Raw genomic sequence first — 18704 nt, 5'->3', positions numbered from 1 at the left:
TAGCTGATTCTTATTGCATTTGCTGAAAGCTGCTGAACAGGTCTGAACCTTATAATTCTCTCTCTTCCTTCATCCAGTCAGTTTTTAAGAGAGAGTGGTAGGCAGAGGTGAATTGAGGATTAACAAATATTTTTAAATGATGGTTTCCTTGACACCATTTTGATTTTATTTTTTCCTTAGGTGGAAGTGCAGATAATGTTTTGTCTCAGATTGCAGCCCAAAGGAGAAAAGCAGCAGGCTTGCCTGAACAGAAGCCCAACCAACAGCATAGTCCAGTCCAGTCAACTCCTTCATCCACCCTCTCTGATCTGCAGTGTGCTCAAATTGTTGGCAATGGACATGTTGTGAAGGTACCGGGAAATGTAAATTTTTGTACTTCCAAGCTGGCTAATCTTAATATGTCATGTCTCAGTCATGAATGGTTGATAAATGTAACTGCAAGATATTGCACAGCCTAAAATGAATGAACACCTGTTACAGTAGTGGAAACTTGTCAGCTCCACGAACCTTCCTTTTCATTACAAGTCTACAAAAGATCAGACCTAATAATAAAACATGATTTTGCTTCATTATTAATTTCACTCTATTTTAAAAGCAGTAAATGTAATACTTGATATTAGGGTAGATCTGCACTGTTATTTTGGTTTCTCGTTTTTTCTTTCTATGGCCCTGATTGAGTCCAGTGTTTTATGTTAGTTATTCCTGGGCTTTACTCTGAAGTGGTATAGCGACTTTCCCTCCAAAGGCACAACCTGAGTGCAGGACATGAGATAATTTGTACCAGGGTCTGCTGACCACAACAATATGTGTGAATCCAGTCTGCTCCACATGGTGTTATTTTTAAACAGTATGAACATTAAGTTGTCACCACCAAAGTCAGGTTTTGATCCTGAGTGCAGGCCATGTTATCTGCGCTGACTTACCTATCAATTTCCTGGAATAGTTTTACCCTCATGACATGCCTGTTTTTGTGCATGTACTTTGAAGTTAACAACTGCTTTGTACAAAATTTTTAAGGATTAAGATTTTAAATCTTCAAAATCTGCAGAGACACAAGTTAGAAAGCAGCATCGTAACAAAAGATGTGATACACTCGTGTGAAATGTATGGGTTTATTCACACAGGGAAACATTGCATTTCAGAGAGCAAGAGAAAGAAAGCGCATAATTTGCGGGTTTACTTCTAATGTCTGGTATTCTGAAAATGTTAGAATACATGACCAAGAGCAAAATTTCTAAACTTCTTTCTTGTGTAATGTCCAAACAGCTTTGTTGTGTTTTCTTTGCATCTCTTCATGAGATTCTTCTTGGAAGTTTTGCCTGAAGAAACAAAAATGGCCAGAGTATAAAGTCATTATATTTTCTATCTTGTACTGTGATGTCTTACAAGGCAACAGTAAGCAATATGTATACTTAATCAGTAAATATCAATGATAAATGAAGTTACAAAGCTGGTAAATTATTTAAGTGGAATTTCTGGAGGGCAAAAATCAGAAAAAGTGTGCAATTACCAATGCCAAAACAGTTTCTATGAATAGTCGCTTTGTCTCTGATCTATCAGTCCTGATTCTGAAGGGACTACTGGTAGCTTTTCAAAGATGAGGTTGGGAGCTAAAGTTTATAACTCTGCTGGACCCCCAAAAGCTGTGGGCTCATACTGATTCTTTGGCACATTATAGTCTTTCCTCCCTTTCTATCCCACGTAACTGCTCCCTGGGTTATAAATGATCTGTCTCTCTTTCCTGTTGACAAAGCCACTTCAGTATCCTCTTCCCTCGTTAAAGTTGTGTTTACTCAACAGCTACTAAATGCTTTTTCTTTCAGAGGTGGGCTGACCAATACATTTCTAATTAAACTCTGAGCAGTTCCTCTCAGCTTGTTTTTACCTTGGAAATAATTTCAGAAGAGCTGCTTGTGTGCCCCCAAAAATCTTATTTTTCTCCAGCTATATTAGTTAGCCTGTTAAGAGATAATACCTGTGCCTGTGAGCTTTGGGCTGCAGATCTTGGGACCTGTTGTTACAACAGTTCTGTCATTGAGAAGTTTAACTATTGTTCCCACTGAAGGTAGAAGACATTAGGGGATAAAGTAGTAGTGAGGTGCAATGCCCTGCAGATCATCTCAGGGAAGGGCAGTTCATCATACTGTTGAAAAGACTTTTAAATAAAAATGATGCCAGTATGTTGGAAAGGCAACAGTTCTTTCAGTGCTCTTTGCTTAAATGTCTAGACGAATTTCAGTCTATCCACCAATAACGAAACATGTAATCAGTGTGGATCTCGCAATAGAAGTTCATGTATCACAGATCTGAGGTGATTTTTGGGACATCAGTGTGTGTTGGGAGTACACAATCACACATGGATCCGTGCTGGCTGCAAAAGCTTAAACAGCCTACCGTGTTGTTGTAATCAACAACATAAATGCTGAAAATTTAACATTTATATCCATTGTGGAAATGCTTGTGCCCTCCCACTAGGATCAGGCTGTCTAAACTTGGAAATAGCTGATCTAAAAATGCAGAGATTTTACACTGATCAGTGTTGCAAAAGTTATCCATGAGGGGTGGGATTGTACAAGCCTTAAGAAAAGGAAAATAAAAACTGAATAATGATTTACAGGGTGATGTAATTTAAATAAATGCAGTCAGTGTGCTAGAGAGGGAAGACCTTTCTGAAACACAAGTGGCCAATAACAGAATACAGGGAAATTTGGGACAAAAAATTGAAATTAGTTCATGATGCTCTTCAGAGACCTCTCAAATTTGTACCATACTACATTACTTCTAGTCAATTTGATGCAGGGCTAAGGGGGTGGAAGATTCTGGCATAGGATGGAGTAATGGAAGACTGTTGCCACTCAGATCAGTTTTATCTTTTTAATCTGCATCTCTTTCATTAACTGGCAAAGTTCAATTTATGGCATAGCACAGAAGCAAAACTGTAGAGGGGCAGGTGCCACTGTCATTCTCCCTTCTTGCCTTGTTACCCAGCTCAGCTTTCTTCTTATGTTTTTCTTGTAGCAGCCTGACTGGCAAAAGGTATTTTAATTTAAACTCTGAATTCAGGAATCCAGGAGCAAAATCACCTAAGACTTCTTTTCAGGTCACATAATGCAAACATTGAATTGTGTGAAGCGAGATGTAGATTGAAGAATTTAGGAGATGAGGTCCATTAACTTGTTTTGGAAAAGACTGATATACATACATGTGTATTCTTATTCCTCATTTTACTTCGTCTATTTTCCTGTTCTTTATGCCTCCAAATGTATTAAATACTGGCAAAATATTTAATAAAGTTGAATCATTTGACTCATGTTAGGTAATAATTTTAAGGGTTGACTGAAACTTTCATTCCAGTGCAGCAAGGGGTTTAAATGCACCTGAAACTTAGTTTATGCTTGCTACATATTTCTGGTTAATCCAGCATGAAGTGCTACTTTGAATTAGCATCAGAAGTACTTTGAAAAGCTTTAATTGAGGCTTTATTTAATTAAATCTCTGAATGGAAAAGACCTGTTTCCAGAGTCAAAATAATTTCAGCTTTTATAAAAAGAGTAATTGTAGTGCTTGTATACAGTATTGTTTTATAAGAAACCATTTTCTTTTTCCAGAATTACAGCCTTAATAAATGTATTTTTCTTGACGAATTTGAAGGGACAGACTCTCACCTGGGATAAATCAATGTTGCTCCAATTATTTCAATAGGAATCAAGCAGAAGCTTCTAGCTGTGGCTACATGCTCTGCAGAAATGATATGCAACTTAAGTAATATCGAAGCATCATATATAGGTAAACACTTTTTATTTTTTTAAACTGAAATCATTGTATCATTAACTACAGCAAAAACTGGAGATGAACAAAAGACCTCCATCTGGGACTTCATCTACATCTAAAAGCACATCACCAACTCTTACACCTTCCCCATCACCCTCCCCGTCTCCTAAGGTTCACAATGCAGAGTCCTCTCTCTCTTCTTCTCACAGACAGGCCAAGAGCAACGGTTCCAGCAGTGGTACCATTACAGAAGATGGTAAGTAGGTCACTGTAATTATAGGAGACTCATTCGTCAAGAGCACAAAGTGTTTAAAGCTATAACTGTACTGGATTAGTTTGTATCTGCACGAGTGAGAATTTTTTTTCTTTCTGGAAGAAATATTTTGGTGTTTCTTGCTGCGAGATTGGCATTCCTACAGTAACTGGCTATTTCTCTCCCAAAAGCTGTGATCCCTTCCATTTAGAGGGAGATTGGTACCATCTCAAGGCTAGCATAGAGCATGTAGGTAGGCCACTTTCACGTGGCCTCCCTCCTTACCCCCCTTTCTAGCTTAGATCCTGTTTTTCATCCTTTGCTGAGGGTAGAAAATGCACTTTCTCAACATTTTTATTTAAATGCAGTGAAACGCATCACTACGGAAATACAATTTTGATTCATAGCAAGTCATAGCTACATGCAATTGATTTTTTAAGAGCTGTATTGCATTTATTTTTTTTAATTGCAAAAATAGCCTTCTTTTGACCTGATTTTTAACTTTAGGTCATAAGAAAGGATAAAAATGTTACTACTTTTCTGACAAGATTACTGCCTTTTAAGTTGAACTTTAGGTCTAAATTACAATACTTCATTTTAAAAAGTCATGTTACTGCATTGTAAACAGGATATCAATTACTTTGCTTTCGTCTTTAAACATCTCAAAAATAGTGGAAAAAAAGCAACATGACTCAGAATCTTTCAAATAAGACAGAGGTACCTTCTTTCTGGTGTCTGCAAGACGCCCTGTGTACTATTTTTGATTCTTTTGAAGGTGTCCATATTGATTTTGTAATGTTTTCATTTATGCTGACTTTGTCCATTGACACCGTACTTCAATTTGATGGTAGAGAGGGGTGAAATTTGACCTGCTTTCTGTCCTTATATCATGTCTTAGCTGTAAAATATTGTACTGTCTGCTGGAGAAAATCCTTTCACATTTTAGTGAGTGCCATTTTATAACGATGGCTTGATAACATAAGAGTTGTCAGTTTAGAAATATATAAAGGGAAGAGAACTTGCTGTTGGATAACAAGGGGAATTCCCCAAGCTATCAGCTGTTCTCATCTCATCTGGTGAAGCCGGGCTTTGTGACTGCACCACTACTGCCATGACACAGTGAGTTTCCTCTGAGGCACAGGGGTAGCTTGTCAGAAGCCTGAGTAGTTCTGGGTTCATTGTGCTTGTAAGCTTTTGCAGTTAAGTGGTCCTTTAAGGGCTTCTTTTACTGTGATTTGATTCAGCAGCAACAGTACAAATGCTCGTAGCCCCAGCAGTAATCAGAAGAATAAGTACAGAAGACCTGCAATGTTAACTTTTCTTTTTCTTTCAAATAAACTCACATTAAGTAGGAAATTGATTTGCATTGAATATTACTGGAAAGGAACAGTAGGCAGCAGGGTTCAGAGGTGTGCATGGTTTCTTTTTAGGCAACCACTTGGTGGACCATCAACAGCTTGTCCCTATTCTGAGAACCAGTGATGTAGAGAATCATGAAAGACGAAACCATGTGAGGGTAAAAGGAGGCTCTGAAAACTGGGAGAAAGGTAATCTTACCGTACTACTACAGAATAGTGCAAAAGAGGTGCTGAATAGGAGTAATGTGGTAGAAGTAGTAAGAGCTCTGAGAACCTTTCCTTTCTTTGGGGATGTAGGTAAGGAGACAAGGTAGGGCAAAAGAAAGACTTAGTGAAAAAGCAAAGGAGAAACAATATGTTATGCAAGAGTTGTAAAACTGAGAGGTTTCAGGTTTTGTTCATACTTAATGTATAATACAGGAACTGGAAGAGGGAAAGAGGAAAAGCAAACATGAAAGGCCGGCCTACAGGTGAAAGCATTGCCGCTGTGTGCGATAACTGTTAGATGTTATAGTTGTTTATGACAGCAAGGTTCAGGGCTCAGAGACACTAAAAATTTCTTCCCATATCAAAACCTATAACTTAAGCACACCAGTGTGATGAAAAATGAGAAGCCTAACTAACAACGTAAAAGAGAAAAAGGTTAATAATATATCTAAGAGCTTCTAATGAAACTTTTATTTTCTTTCTGTAAGATGGTGTTTTTCATCAAGCTGCATGGTGCTGTGTTTTTAAAGCTTGTTACCTTTTCCCATGGATTAACCTCAGGGTACTAAAGCTTTTAGCCTGAAACCATGCCAACCTTTACAAATCGTGTTAAGCGTACCAAATTAATTGGCCTTGAGGTAAAAATCAAAACCCAAGCAGAAAATAAGACTTCACTAGAATTTTTCACTTCATTTTCCTATGGGCTCTTCTACGTAAAGGAGGTTTCCAGAATGGGGCATGGAAAGGTGTGTCCATCTCAAGATACTTCATGTCTTCTGAGAAGCTTAGAGAGTGAGATTCTCTTTCACATTTCTACTGATGATGAAAGAAAAGGGCAAGTCAAAAGTCAAAGAGGTGAAATAAATAAAAGCAAATTATATTTGGGAGTGGAATAGTGATGTCTTCACAATGAAAGTTAGTTTATAAGGGAAATGTTTAATATAGTTTGATTGTGTAATGTAGTCATTCCTGTTCTTCATTTTGACTTTGACTCCTTAGTTTAACTGACCACTTTGGTACTTCTTGGAAATAAAAAATTAGTCGCTTGTCACAGCAAAGCAATAAAAATAAACAGAATTCTTAGTTGAGAGAGGTAGTTTGTAATTAAGGGAGGTAACAGTGCGTTATTCTAAAACTGCACTTACCCTTTTTAACTGGGTAATCACATCCTAAATGTGTGGGAAGAGTCAGTATCAGGTCCTCCTACTTTGAATTTCCTTAGACTTTGAGAGGAAACCCAATATCCAGTGTTTAGTCTTGGAAGAGAAGCTTATGGGGCTTAAATTCTGCCCAGCTCTTGTCTTAGCTGGACTTCAGCTCTCTGTGTGTTCAAGATGCCTGGACGTCAAGCACTTAAGGAGAAGAGGTTCAGATATACCCTTGCGTATCAGTGTTTTGAAGCACCTGGGTGGTTGCTTGCTCTACACTTTGCCTTCCTATGATCGTGACATGGAAATACACCATTTTAGTTCATTGCCTGTTTAAGGAGTTTTCCTGTCTAACGTGCATGACCTGGGTCAGCCATCTGGGGCCAAGCACCTGCGTTTTAGGCATTGAAATGCCAAAGCTGTTCTTAGTGGTTTGGTTTGTTAAGATCCTTTTAATGAGGAATGAATGGCAATACAGCAGAAAGATTTTATCCTAGCAAGGTAAGACCAGATGGAATTCCAGTATGTGGAACTAGGTGAGAACACGATAAACCAATATTTTAATTTCTCATGCAGAGTAAATGTGATTGGGGTTTTGTTATCATATATCACTGGGTGGAATATATGTTTTAATATATATTTTCAGCATTTAACAATGCAGAGATCACTAAAATCTTTCCTGATCCATGGGGGCTTTTTTTGTTTTCTATTTTTACAGATGAGCTGACTGGCATCCTTAAAAAATTGTCACTTGAGAAATACCAGCCTATTTTTGAGGAACAAGAGGTACATTTTTTTTAAAAGATTTATTTTGTACCGTTTTAGAAAAAGTAGGGTGCAACAGACATTGCATCAGAATTGTGATCAAGAAACTCAAATTTAAACTTTCACAACTGTTTCTAGTTGCAGAGAGGACCCTGAAACATGGACCAAGTGGTGTTCATGGCATTCTCCAGGGTACCACAAATATCAGTGCTTTTTACACTGAACCTACAATTTTGATACAGATAGGTGCTTCAGATTTTTTTTCCCTTTCTGTTTTTACACTCTGCTTTTTCTGTATATGTCTATATCCGGTGTGGCTAAACGGTTTATAGGATGTACTGTATCATCCCTGGAATCACAGCATGAACCCCATTTCCAGACAGAGAACAGCATGGTGTGAGTCACCAAGACGGCTGCTTTCTCTTTTTTGCCTGCTATGAATAAGCAACAGGAGAATTAAATTGGGGAACCTAAGCATCACTGTAGATGAGGCCTGTGACAGTGACTTGCCTGAAGGATGCAAGGAAAGGAAATATTGCTGAAAATAAGTAAAATTAATTTATTACAATGTTTAAGGCAGTATCAGAAGTGAGCAATAATTGTGTGTTTGTTTGGCCAGAGGCAGAGGGTAGTGAATGGACGTACAATAAATGGACGTTGCTGCAGGGTTCAGGATTCGGCACCACAAACACAGACTATGCAGCAGCATCACAATACACTGGGCTTATTATTGCTCCACTACATGATAGGGAAGGGAGTGCTTCGTAGAAATGAATATGCTCTGTCTGTGAAGGTTATATCAATATGAAAAGTTTTAGATGTTTGTTTTTATCACAGGCTTATGGATGTTTTGATATAATATAAAATGGTATATGAATGAACCCTAGGTTCTCCTCAGGAGACACTGGAAATGTATGCACAATATTCTGAAATTCAAAAAACACCAGGGGTGGGGAGAAAAGAAAAGAAAGAAACCTTAGGCTTATTCAGCTAGCTGCTACTGTAAGTAGAGGAATTTTTGTGGAGAGTATATATTTTGTATTGATAGAGCCTGTCTGAAAAAGAATTTTAAAAATTAATATTTTAAATATACGATCATAATTAACTGAGTTTTTAACAGCAGATTTAAAACCTGACAACAGAGTGGTGAAGTGGGTACCATTTGGTGCTGGTAATTCATTAAAAATTTTTGTGTGCACAATATTTACAGTAAGTCTGTACAATTAAAAGAAAAATCAAACACTTTTAACCTGTAATAGTGATTTTTTTTTCCTTTTTGGTAATATGCAGGTGGATATGGAAGCCTTCCTTACACTTACTGATGGTGATCTGAAAGAGCTGGGTATTAAAACTGATGGATCAAGGCAGCAAATTTTGGCAGCTATTTCTGAACTGAATGCAGGAAAGGTACGTTTTGAAGTACTGTACTTAGTAAATTAATTCAAGGTTTGCTTATATTGTTAATTTAACATACATTTCAAAATTCAGTTGTAGATGTTAGTTAGAAAAGCCAAATGAATATTTTCCAAACAAAATATTTAATGTATTTGATTAGTGAAAAATATCTTCCTTTGTGGTACTCCCTGTCTCTTGCATTAACTCTTTCCTAGTTCAGTGACTGTACAGTTCTTGTACAGACTATTGGAAGTTATATCAGAAGCTGCTGGTAACATAAACATTTGCAGTATTGCAGTTACTGAATATTTATTTCAGTGATGCTAAAAAGAATCATCTGGCAACTGTAGTCCAGCTACAGAATATAATGTAAAAGGAAAGGTCTCCTTTGTTTTTGATTTCTCGGTTATTAGGTAAACAGCACTTCTTTCATTCCTTACACTTCTACTGCCTCATGACTGTTGTGTGTTTGAGTGAGTTTAATTTTATAAGAAGGCTCTGAGAGAAGGTACTCTGATAGTTCCCTAAAGGAGCCTCGGGCATATGAAGCAGCATGATATGAGAAAGGGTGCCAGGCTGTGATGGGGATGAGCAAAAAGGCAATGCTGGGCAGGGAGACCCTTAGGTCAGCTCCCAGTACCCATTGACATAAACAAATTTGCTAAGAGTGGCATACAGTAAGCAGTTTTCTTGTCAGAGGGATTATGGACCGGAGCATCTCTTTAATTAGGCCTGCTGACACTTCTTAGCTGCTTTTTCAGTTTTGAGGTCCTTACTATCTCTGATACTGGAAGCTCAGATAAACAAGACAAAGATAATTTCCCCAAGTTAAGATCAACAGCAGCAAATGATGAGGCTAAAAATTAGGGGAGGTGGATGATGCCCCATGCTATAAAGCTATGAAGAAAATAATGAAAATATTTCTATTGCTATCTGGTAGTTTAAGGAAAAGATGACTACAAGTTTTTCTACATAATCTGGGAGGTAAGGATTTGTTATTATTCCTAATAGTAGACAATGACTGTCTGGGCATAGACAAACTTATTTAGACATTTTTTTTGGTGAGCTTTTAATAAATGTATTTTTTAAACAGAAATTTAAGAGTACCGTATTTGAATTGATTGTGCTTTTACAGGGACGAGAGAGACAGATTTTACAAGAAACAATACACAACTTCCACTCTTCGTTTGAGAGTAGTGTTAGTAACACACGACCTCCAGGTCATTCCCAGTGTAAGTAGCACCTGAAATTAATTAAAAAATGTGTGAATACTTTGAATTAATACTGGCTAGAAGACAGAATATGACAAACAAGCCAGTTAACTGCTTTCTGGGTTAATGATTGATGCACGTCTGTGTCTTTTGCTGAGACTGTAGAGAAGATTTCAAGGTAAAAAGGTAGATATATCTCTTAAGATTTTTATACCTGCTTCAGTACTATCTAAATAAGCATAAGATTTCTGTTATGCATTACTAAACACAGAAAATGGACGTAAGTATAGCAAACTATAGTATACAGTATACTGTATATAATGAGTATGTATATATATAGCAGCAGTGGGAGGTGTGTTTATGATGCATGATTTACATTTGCATACTCTTTATAGGAGACAGTTTTCTTTAGTGTGATCAGGAAGATTAAATATATTCAAAGTTTACAATTTAGTATACTGCCTTAGAGAGCTATGTTGATTATGTACTTATGCATGTATGTATTTAGTTGTTTTATATAGGTGATATTTTTATATGATTGTCTGTAGTCAATTTCTTTGGAATACACCTATTCCAACCACCAGTGTTAAATGCTAGCCATTGCTGAAGAAACTGCCTTTTAAAGTGTGCTATCTATAATCAAAATGTACAGAAAGGTGTTGCTGACCTGTAAAAAATGAATACCTTTACTACAGTCACCCTTAGATATAAAAGTTGCAAATCTCTGTCCTGCCAGGCACCTGAGCCAAAGGCAGATATGCATCTGTAACGCAGGGTTAAGGAATGGGTCAAAACCTGTTTAAATGTGTATTTCTGGATCCATGTTTTCGGAGGAACACGAAAGCCATTGAATAGCCTTGAGAAATTCACCATGTTAAAGCACTGCTTACTCTCCTTCAGTTGCTTATTTTGCTGCTTGCATCCACTCACAGAATCATTCCATTTGTTTCGTGGTTAAGTTAAATATTTCAGGTGTTGTATGCTTTAGGAGGCCTTAATAATGAGCAAGTCCCAGTTGTTCAATCTCAGTCAGCTGAATATCAACAGATAGGGGAAAGCAGGTGCTAATTCTAGTCCTACTGCTGTCTTGGGAAGCCTGGGCATTGCTGGGGTAGTTGGTCAACGTGGCCACTTTCTGTATTCTGTTTGCTTGGCTGAAAGCTGCTATCGAGTGTCACTGTGTGCATTGTGCAGCTTACTTCCCATTCTCAGAGTAGTCAGCATGTGTGGGAACTTCTGGATGTCTCTTGATAACATCCCAGACTTGAAGAGCCTCTTCTGTAGGTACTACTAGGTGAAGAGAAGCTGCTATTTGGGATTTGATAATGTGGTGCAATGAACTGGAATTACTCAAGAACTGAAGAAGCATACAGATGTAACGTGTCTCCAAGCAACTTGCTGAGCCTAACCACTGAGCTTAAAAGTGTCTTGAAAACAGCAAAAGACAGTAATGGTGGCACAGAGATGGGAAGAACATCCTTTTCTAAGAAAGGAGGCAACGGTTGCTCCTGCTGACCAGTTGACAAGGTGCTGCAAGGAGGCTGCCATCAGAGATCTAGCTTTTGGGTTTTTGTGTGTGGGAGCTCCATGAAAGAGATTTGGCTGTGAAACAGCAACAAACAGAGAAGGAAGAGGAAGAGCACATGTAGATAGAAGAAGTTTCTGCACCAGGTAAGCTGCTTTTTATTGTAAAAAGTAGCAGTGGGACTCTTACGCAGTCTCTGGAACTTGAAGTAATTTCCAGGAATGTGTAATACTTTAGAGTGTAAGAGCAGCTGTACCAAGTCAGATCCAAGGTGCATACAGTTGTGTTCAGCTTTTTCATCCAGTCTCATTTGATGTTGGTGTGAAGAGCTTCTTGCTTTCATTTGCTGTGAACTTGCCATGTCCTGACTTCTTTTGCTTCATCCTACTGGATCAGAAGATATAGTGGACAACTATTCTCTCCTCACTGCCTCCATGTCACTGATGATTTTACAGATATCTGTGATACTCTTCCTCAGTCATGTTTTTTTCCAGACAGAAGACTTAAAGGCCGCTTAATCATTCCCTATACCATAGTTTTTCTGGCCTCTTTTCCTTTTCTACTACATCCTTTCAGACTGGAAGGTACCAGCCTAGCATACAGTATTAAAGACACAGGCATACTGTTGATTTACACAAGACAGAGTGATGTTTGTTTTTCAGTGGTGTCCTCTATTTTCAGTTCTCTTGCCCTTTCCCAATTACTTCTAGTACTCTGCTTTTTTGGCTCTAACTGAAGACTGAATTGGTATTAATGGGAACTACCTTTTACAAACCAGCTCGTCTACTGAGTTTGAGCTCAGACCCTGTCATTTTATATAACCACTCATACATCATTTTTTCCATATGCCTTGCTTCATATTAGTTCATATTTATCTTCATCAAAGTTTGTCTGCCATCTTATTGTTTGGGCACTGATGCCTCATGAAGTCCTTTTGCCAGTCTTCTGTTTGCCTTTCTTTTTAATTTACGTGGATAACTTGGGAAAGTTTGTCACTTCACTCTATATGCCCTTTTGAAATCATATACTGAATATCCTGAGTCCTCATACAAATGCCTATGAAATGCTAGAGGTGAATTTCTCTGCTATGGAAAAAATCACTGTTTACTCCCACGTTCTGTCCTCTGCCTTCCTAACTGATTATTTATCCACACAAGAAATTTTCTTTTTACCCTGTGGATTCCTTATTGTCTTAAGAGCCAGCCTTGGACCTTGTGAAATGCCTTGTAAAAATCCAGGCATCAACTGGACTGCTGTTATCTACAAAACTGTTGGCACCTTCAAGGAATTCCAGTAGGTTGGTGATGCAAGACTTTCAAATCTCTTTTTGATTGTTTTCCACAAAATTTCAGATTCTTTATTATGGTATATGTTAATCTGCCTGGTACTACTGGCCTTCTCACTGGTCTGTTTCCCTGGATCTTGCCTTGAACCATTAAAAAAAAAATTAGCATCATTTTTATCACTTCTCCATTATGTGGCAATTTAAACAAGAACCTGTGCTCTGTACTTAGCAGTTCAGCTGCTTAATCCTTGTGTTCCTTTAGAATGTCTTGCTTAGCAATTTGTTATTATTTGCTTTGTGTATTTGTTTCATAACCTTTTTTTACCGATACTTCAAGTTAAGATACCTTGGACTCCCACATAAAGAAGGCTTCTGAAATGGGAACCTTCCCAAGCTTTTGCATGGTGAATACATTTAGGTTTTCTGATGTGAACTTACTTTTCTAGCTCATTACAGTCTAATCATTGATTTGCATCATGGCATCTGTAACTGGCTGGCTCCTGCAATGTGTTTGAGAAGTAATAAGTGACATTTTTATGCTTTTTGCATGGTCCACAACCGTTGCTTTCTCTATAGGTTTTCCCTAGGACCCTGTCTGGACACCATTAGCAAGAAAGCCACTTCATGATTAGCCCTTTTAGAAAGCTAGAGGTAGCTCATAGGATGATGAAAACATCCTGCTCTTCCAGCTGTGTCACTATCACTGTTTTCACACCTATCACTGTCACTTCCTCAATACTTTCAGTCATTTTAAAAGCTCAATGCCCAAAACAGTGTGGCTGCCAGGTAGCTCTGCTTGTGTGAAGTTTCCAACCTGTAGGGGTGTAAGGAAGATAATGAAATATTACCTGAATATATCCATAAGACTCAGAAATTATAAAGCAGGGGGAAAGAAACTAAATCCTCACTTTCTTGAAATGTAGTTTATAATTGTGGGAGGTCTGTAGGCTGGCTACCATCACCAAGCTTGCGAATGTCTACAGCTTCTACATCCTTCCGCATCCATAGCTCCAAAGCCCACTCAGCTTCAGTTTGCCCCAAAGTGCCCCAATCTACACTGCCCAGTCTCGGCCCCTCCCTTGGTGCCACAGGATCAGCTGTTGCTGCTCTTTAAACCTGGTGTGAGATGGCAGGCATCAGAGATAGAAAAGCATCTAGATGAGTGTTTCTGGAATGGTCAAGAGAACTACAGTGATTATCTACATTTACGCTTCTAAGGCATGCAGTAGAAGGAAAACAATGAGAGGCAGATAAAGTAAAAGCAAGACCATCGGAAGTAGAGGATTGGTGGTAAAACTGATTTCACACAACAGGCTCGTTTAGGGAAGATACTACAGTTTCTTCTCCATGTTTTTTTGGGCAGTTGAAAATCAATTGCTGTTGTATCCTCAGCTAGCTTCTGGGTGAGCACCTCCTGCCTGGGGTTACTGCTCCTGAACTCACTGTGATACTCGCTGCAAGAACTTGTAGAAAACTGTTGAGTGTTTGTTGGGTTTTGGCAGATGAGCTATTGCAATTATAATAAAGATCACTGCTGGGAGAAAGGTTCCTTTTTACGTCAGTTGCTGTGTCATCCCTGGGACTGGAAGTGAGATGATTCTGCTTTGTGGAAAACAGGCTTTCACATACATTCGTTTTCTGTCAGGAGGATACAGCAACCACATCCTCCCCACCCCATGCCACTGATCCTAGGTTATGCTGCAGGAGCTCCATCTTCCAGTCCTTGCTTGAACTGCATAAGGCAGATAACTGCCCTGACTCCAGTATAAATAATTCAGTGGTTAGTGGACCCATAAGTCATTAGGTTTGGGGGCGTTGTAGTCCTTGTCCCTGTTCTGAATAGGCAAACATTACTTGCATGGAGAGTGTTGTCCCCATCTCTTTTTTTTAATGGAAATTACCTTCAGAAAATTTTGCTGAAATTAATTCGTTCCAAGTGTGAATGTTACAGGGTTTTTTGACACTTTGGTAGTTCTCAAGGATAAAAACATGGCTTGGAAAATTGGCCATGCATGCTAATCACCCTGTCCTTGATAAGAGAAACTACTAGGAAGATACTGCTTCTTTATAACCCAGTGAATTGTGTCAAACAAACACAGAATTAGCTTGCTGCTTCTTCATTTAAGTTTAGAGCAGATGACCAGCCCTTGGAGGCATGAGGCAAGATGACTGCTCTGGGGAACAAAATGTTCCTCCTTGGTCTGGACTCCAAATTCAATGAAACAGCAAGTGGCAGCGTGAAGTCCAGATTTCTGAGGAAACTGGATTTAAGAAATTATATCACCCCAGGAAATGCTTATGTTTGTAGTTTGAGGTGACCTTTTTGCTTACGTGATTCTGGTAAAAAAGAAAATGAGACTTTTTGAATGCCTAAGTGCCAGGACTAATTGTTTACGGTTTGGGAGGGGAGTGTGTGTGTGAAGATTCATGCAGTCATCAGGTGGATAATTAAGGGGTTGAACAGATCTGGCAGTGGTCTGCAGGTTAATTTGAAAGAAATTACACCAAAGGAGAGAGCACTGCATCTCAACACAGACTTGCTGAATCAGAAATTAAAAACTGAAGAAAGTTCATGTGGATTCTATTAAATTCTATGGAGAGAGAAAGAGCAAACCAACTGGAATGATTTCTTCCAGAACAGCAGAAATAAAATCCCATATGTTAGTTACAATACATACATAAGGAAGTGCTATATTTTAGATCTGTGTTAAAAAATGGAAACAGTTTATGGAGTTCCCTTGACCAAGCCTGAGGCTTGTAACAGAATTTGCCATTTCTACAAAATTGACATTAAAAATGCAAGAGAGCATCCAAGGTTTATATTCTGGAGGACTGTTGTGGTTTGACCCCAGTTCGCAACCAAGCACCACAGAGCTGCTCGCTTACACTCCCCCCCTCAGCTAGGATGGGGGAGAAAATTGGAAGGGCAAAAGAAAGAAAACTCTTAGGTTGAGATAAGAACAGTTTAATGATTATAATAGTAATAATTCTGTAATAAAAAGAAAACAACAAAAAGAAACAAAACCCAGGAAAAAAAAAAGTAATGCAGCTGCTCACCACCAGCCGACCAATGCCCAGCCAGTCCCTGGGCAGCAATTGCTGTCCCCTGACCAACTCCCCTCAGTTAATAACGCTGGGCATGACGTCACATGGTGTGGGATATCCCTTTGGTCAGCTGGGGTCACCTGTCCCAGCTGTCCCCTCCCAGCTTCTTGTGCACCTCCTCACTGGAAGAGCATGGGAAGGTGAAAATTCCTTGACTTAGTGTAAGCACTGCTTAGCAACAACTAAAATATTGGTGTCCTATCATATCATTCTCATGATAAATCCAAAACACAGCACTGCATCAGCTACCAGGAGGAAAATTAACTCTACCCCTACCGAAACTAGCACAAGGACACAATCTTCTTTTTCTCCTGGGGCATTTCTTAACCTCATTATAAAAAAAAACTAACAAAGATCTGTTGGAGGTAAAGCTAACTGCCAGTTAGCTTAGTTTACCTTATCAAGTTTATTGAAATGCTCAAAAGACAAAGATGAGCCTTGTCACTTGGTATAGACATTCAGTTTCTCTCTCCCACCTAAATATAACACTTCTCTTACAACAGGTGGGAAGAAAAGAGAACACCCCGCCATCTAGCAGGGGCACTGAACAAAGGGAGGATTTAGATATCAAAGGAATATACTGAATATTCTCCAGATACAAGTTAAATGAAGAGTAACTATGCCTATGATGAAAAAAAAGAGTATGATGCCATTCAATCTATAATTCTTTCCGGAAATTCTGGTCTTCCAGTTTCTCTTGACATATGATGGTATCTTACATATTGACACGTACTTACACATATGTATCTGTAGATACACATGTAGGTATTTTAAAGGATGTGACAGAACAAAGTGGAAAAGAGTGGGGAGTCATTTGTATATTTACTTTCTACTTTTGGATTCAGAGTGAGAAATACCAAATGGAAGTTATCCAGAGGAGGAAGGTACAGAGATTGTAGAGTGAGAAGTAAAAATAGGAGCAAAACCAATATAGCTTTGCAAATAAAAATCATACAGGATTCAGGTAGTAACTTGCTGGAAAGACACACATTGCAAAAAGAGAAACACCGGAAAAGTTTGTGGCAGTAGATGACCTTTTCACATTTGACAATGTCTTTTTATACCTTCTCTGTACAGGAGAGGGCTTAAGATGAGTAAAACCAAGAACAGGGTCCAATTGTTGGAGTCACAGAATCACAGAATGGCAGGGGTTGGAAGGGACCTCTGGAGATCGTCTCATCCAGCCCCCCTGAAGTCTGGTATAACAGTGATATTGGGAAATGTGGGCCTGTCTCCGGTAATTGTGGAATTACTCTGTCTTTTTTAAAGCTGCGAGTCTTGCTGGTTGCAGTTTTTCAGATTTTTTTTTTTCTCTTACAGCACCTGGCTGCTCCATAAAACCACAAGAAGCTGTTCCTCCTAAAAGGTAGCTACTGGAAAAAAAGATTTTTTTTTTCTTATGGTGAAATTTGGCATCTGGCTGAGTAAATCCAAGTGTACAGATGACTGTCTGAAGTTAGTCCTAACTACACCTGTATAGGACTTTCTGCAGTAATGTGCTTAAAAATTGAATCCCACAAAGAATCAAAGAAAATAATGAAGATATTGTTTTTATAGTTCAACCTAAGTGTTGAATTGTTCAAGGCATCGGTGGTCTGGATTTGAGAAGAACAAAGAAGAGCAGGAAGAATAAATGACCATATACGAAGACTGATGTTTTCATTCTGCTCTTGCCCATAGATGAAGACCCCATAGGAGGCCTGCATGGGCACAATCAAGAACAATAAAAATATGGAAGAAGGCATGAAAACCACCACAAACTACGAGAGCTTCTATACGGAGGAATATATAAACGGACTATGCCTCTGTTGACTGGACACAGATAAAGGAGTCCAAATGCAAAATGTCATGGTTTAATGAGAAGGAGTATAAAGGAAAAGTAATGCTGCATTCTTCATTAACCAAAATACACTTTATCTATTCAACATTAAGGGGTTAGAACAGCAGTAAAAGTAAATATGAAATGTCTATTTGTAAAAAGAGCACTTTATTTAAGGAAATGCATAATCTGTCACCAATATTTAAACAAATAGCGTTAAAATATTTTATATTGCTGATCAGTTGTTTTAAGAATAAAACCATTTAACTGATACTGGCTGGAGGTTTTTTTTGAACAGTAACACCAGCAGATCCTTAAAATAAGTTTTTGTAACTTGTTTTTTAAATAATTTTGAAAGGACTATTTATAGTAATTATGAGTGGACATAATTTTCTGCTTAGTAAATACAAATTCTTGAGCAATTAAAATACAAGTCATCAGAAGCCTCTGACATGATATTTATGTTTCTGAAGACTCACATGTATGTGTACATGGACAAAACAATGTGTTCTGTTTTTCAGTGCACATATGTCAAGAAACTTACAACATTTAGCATAGTATTTTATATTTCCAACATGCCTTACACCTAAGAAAACCACTCCTTATGCAGAACTGTGCTTCAGGATTAATTTCATAAATATGTAATTTCTGCTTTCACAGTTTTGAAGAGCTTCTGCTAAAGATGACATGGCAGGCCAGATCTATAGAAATGTTGGGTACAAACCATATAGCATTAAGCTAACAGCCTTGTCCTTTCCTGAACAAACCTGTGGACGGCTTTGGTTAAAACACTTCCAAATGCAGCAGACAAGTAATTGCAGCTTCTTATTACGACAAGAAAGCAGTCACTGCTTCTGACCCA

The 18704-nt window shown here is 38.3% G+C and overlaps 1 protein-coding gene across 23 annotated transcripts in view; it reads left to right on the top strand.

The window, feature by feature from the left end:
- The window catches only part of ANKS6 (ankyrin repeat and sterile alpha motif domain containing 6), a 44953-nt gene extending 26838 nt beyond the window's left edge, over nt 1-18115 (top strand). For 2 of the 23 annotated variants that reach the window (XM_075084464.1, XM_075084469.1), the window contains exons 11-18: nt 181-350; nt 3838-4027; nt 5455-5571; nt 7456-7523; nt 8793-8909; nt 10033-10129; nt 17344-17389; nt 17581-18115. In XM_075084464.1, the coding sequence (XP_074940565.1) occupies nt 181-350; nt 3838-4027; nt 5455-5571; nt 7456-7523; nt 8793-8909; nt 10033-10129; nt 17344-17389; nt 17581-17590 (815 nt within the window). In that variant the 3' untranslated portion in view covers nt 17591-18115. Of the gene's footprint in view, nt 1-180; nt 351-3837; nt 4028-5454; nt 5572-7455; nt 7524-8792; nt 8910-10032; nt 10130-11392; nt 11780-12830; nt 13323-16526; nt 16734-17100; nt 17261-17343 lie in introns of all 23 variants that reach the window. The other 21 variants (XR_012659119.1, XR_012659124.1, XR_012659120.1 and 18 more) reach the window with 21 other exon arrangements.
- Nucleotides 18116-18704: the final 589 nt, after the last annotated feature.

Source organism: Phalacrocorax aristotelis, chromosome 2 (genome assembly GCF_949628215.1).
Source record: "Phalacrocorax aristotelis chromosome 2, bGulAri2.1, whole genome shotgun sequence".
NCBI lineage: Eukaryota > Metazoa > Chordata > Aves > Suliformes > Phalacrocoracidae > Phalacrocorax > Phalacrocorax aristotelis.
This window is presented reverse-complemented; position numbering and strand designations above follow the sequence as displayed.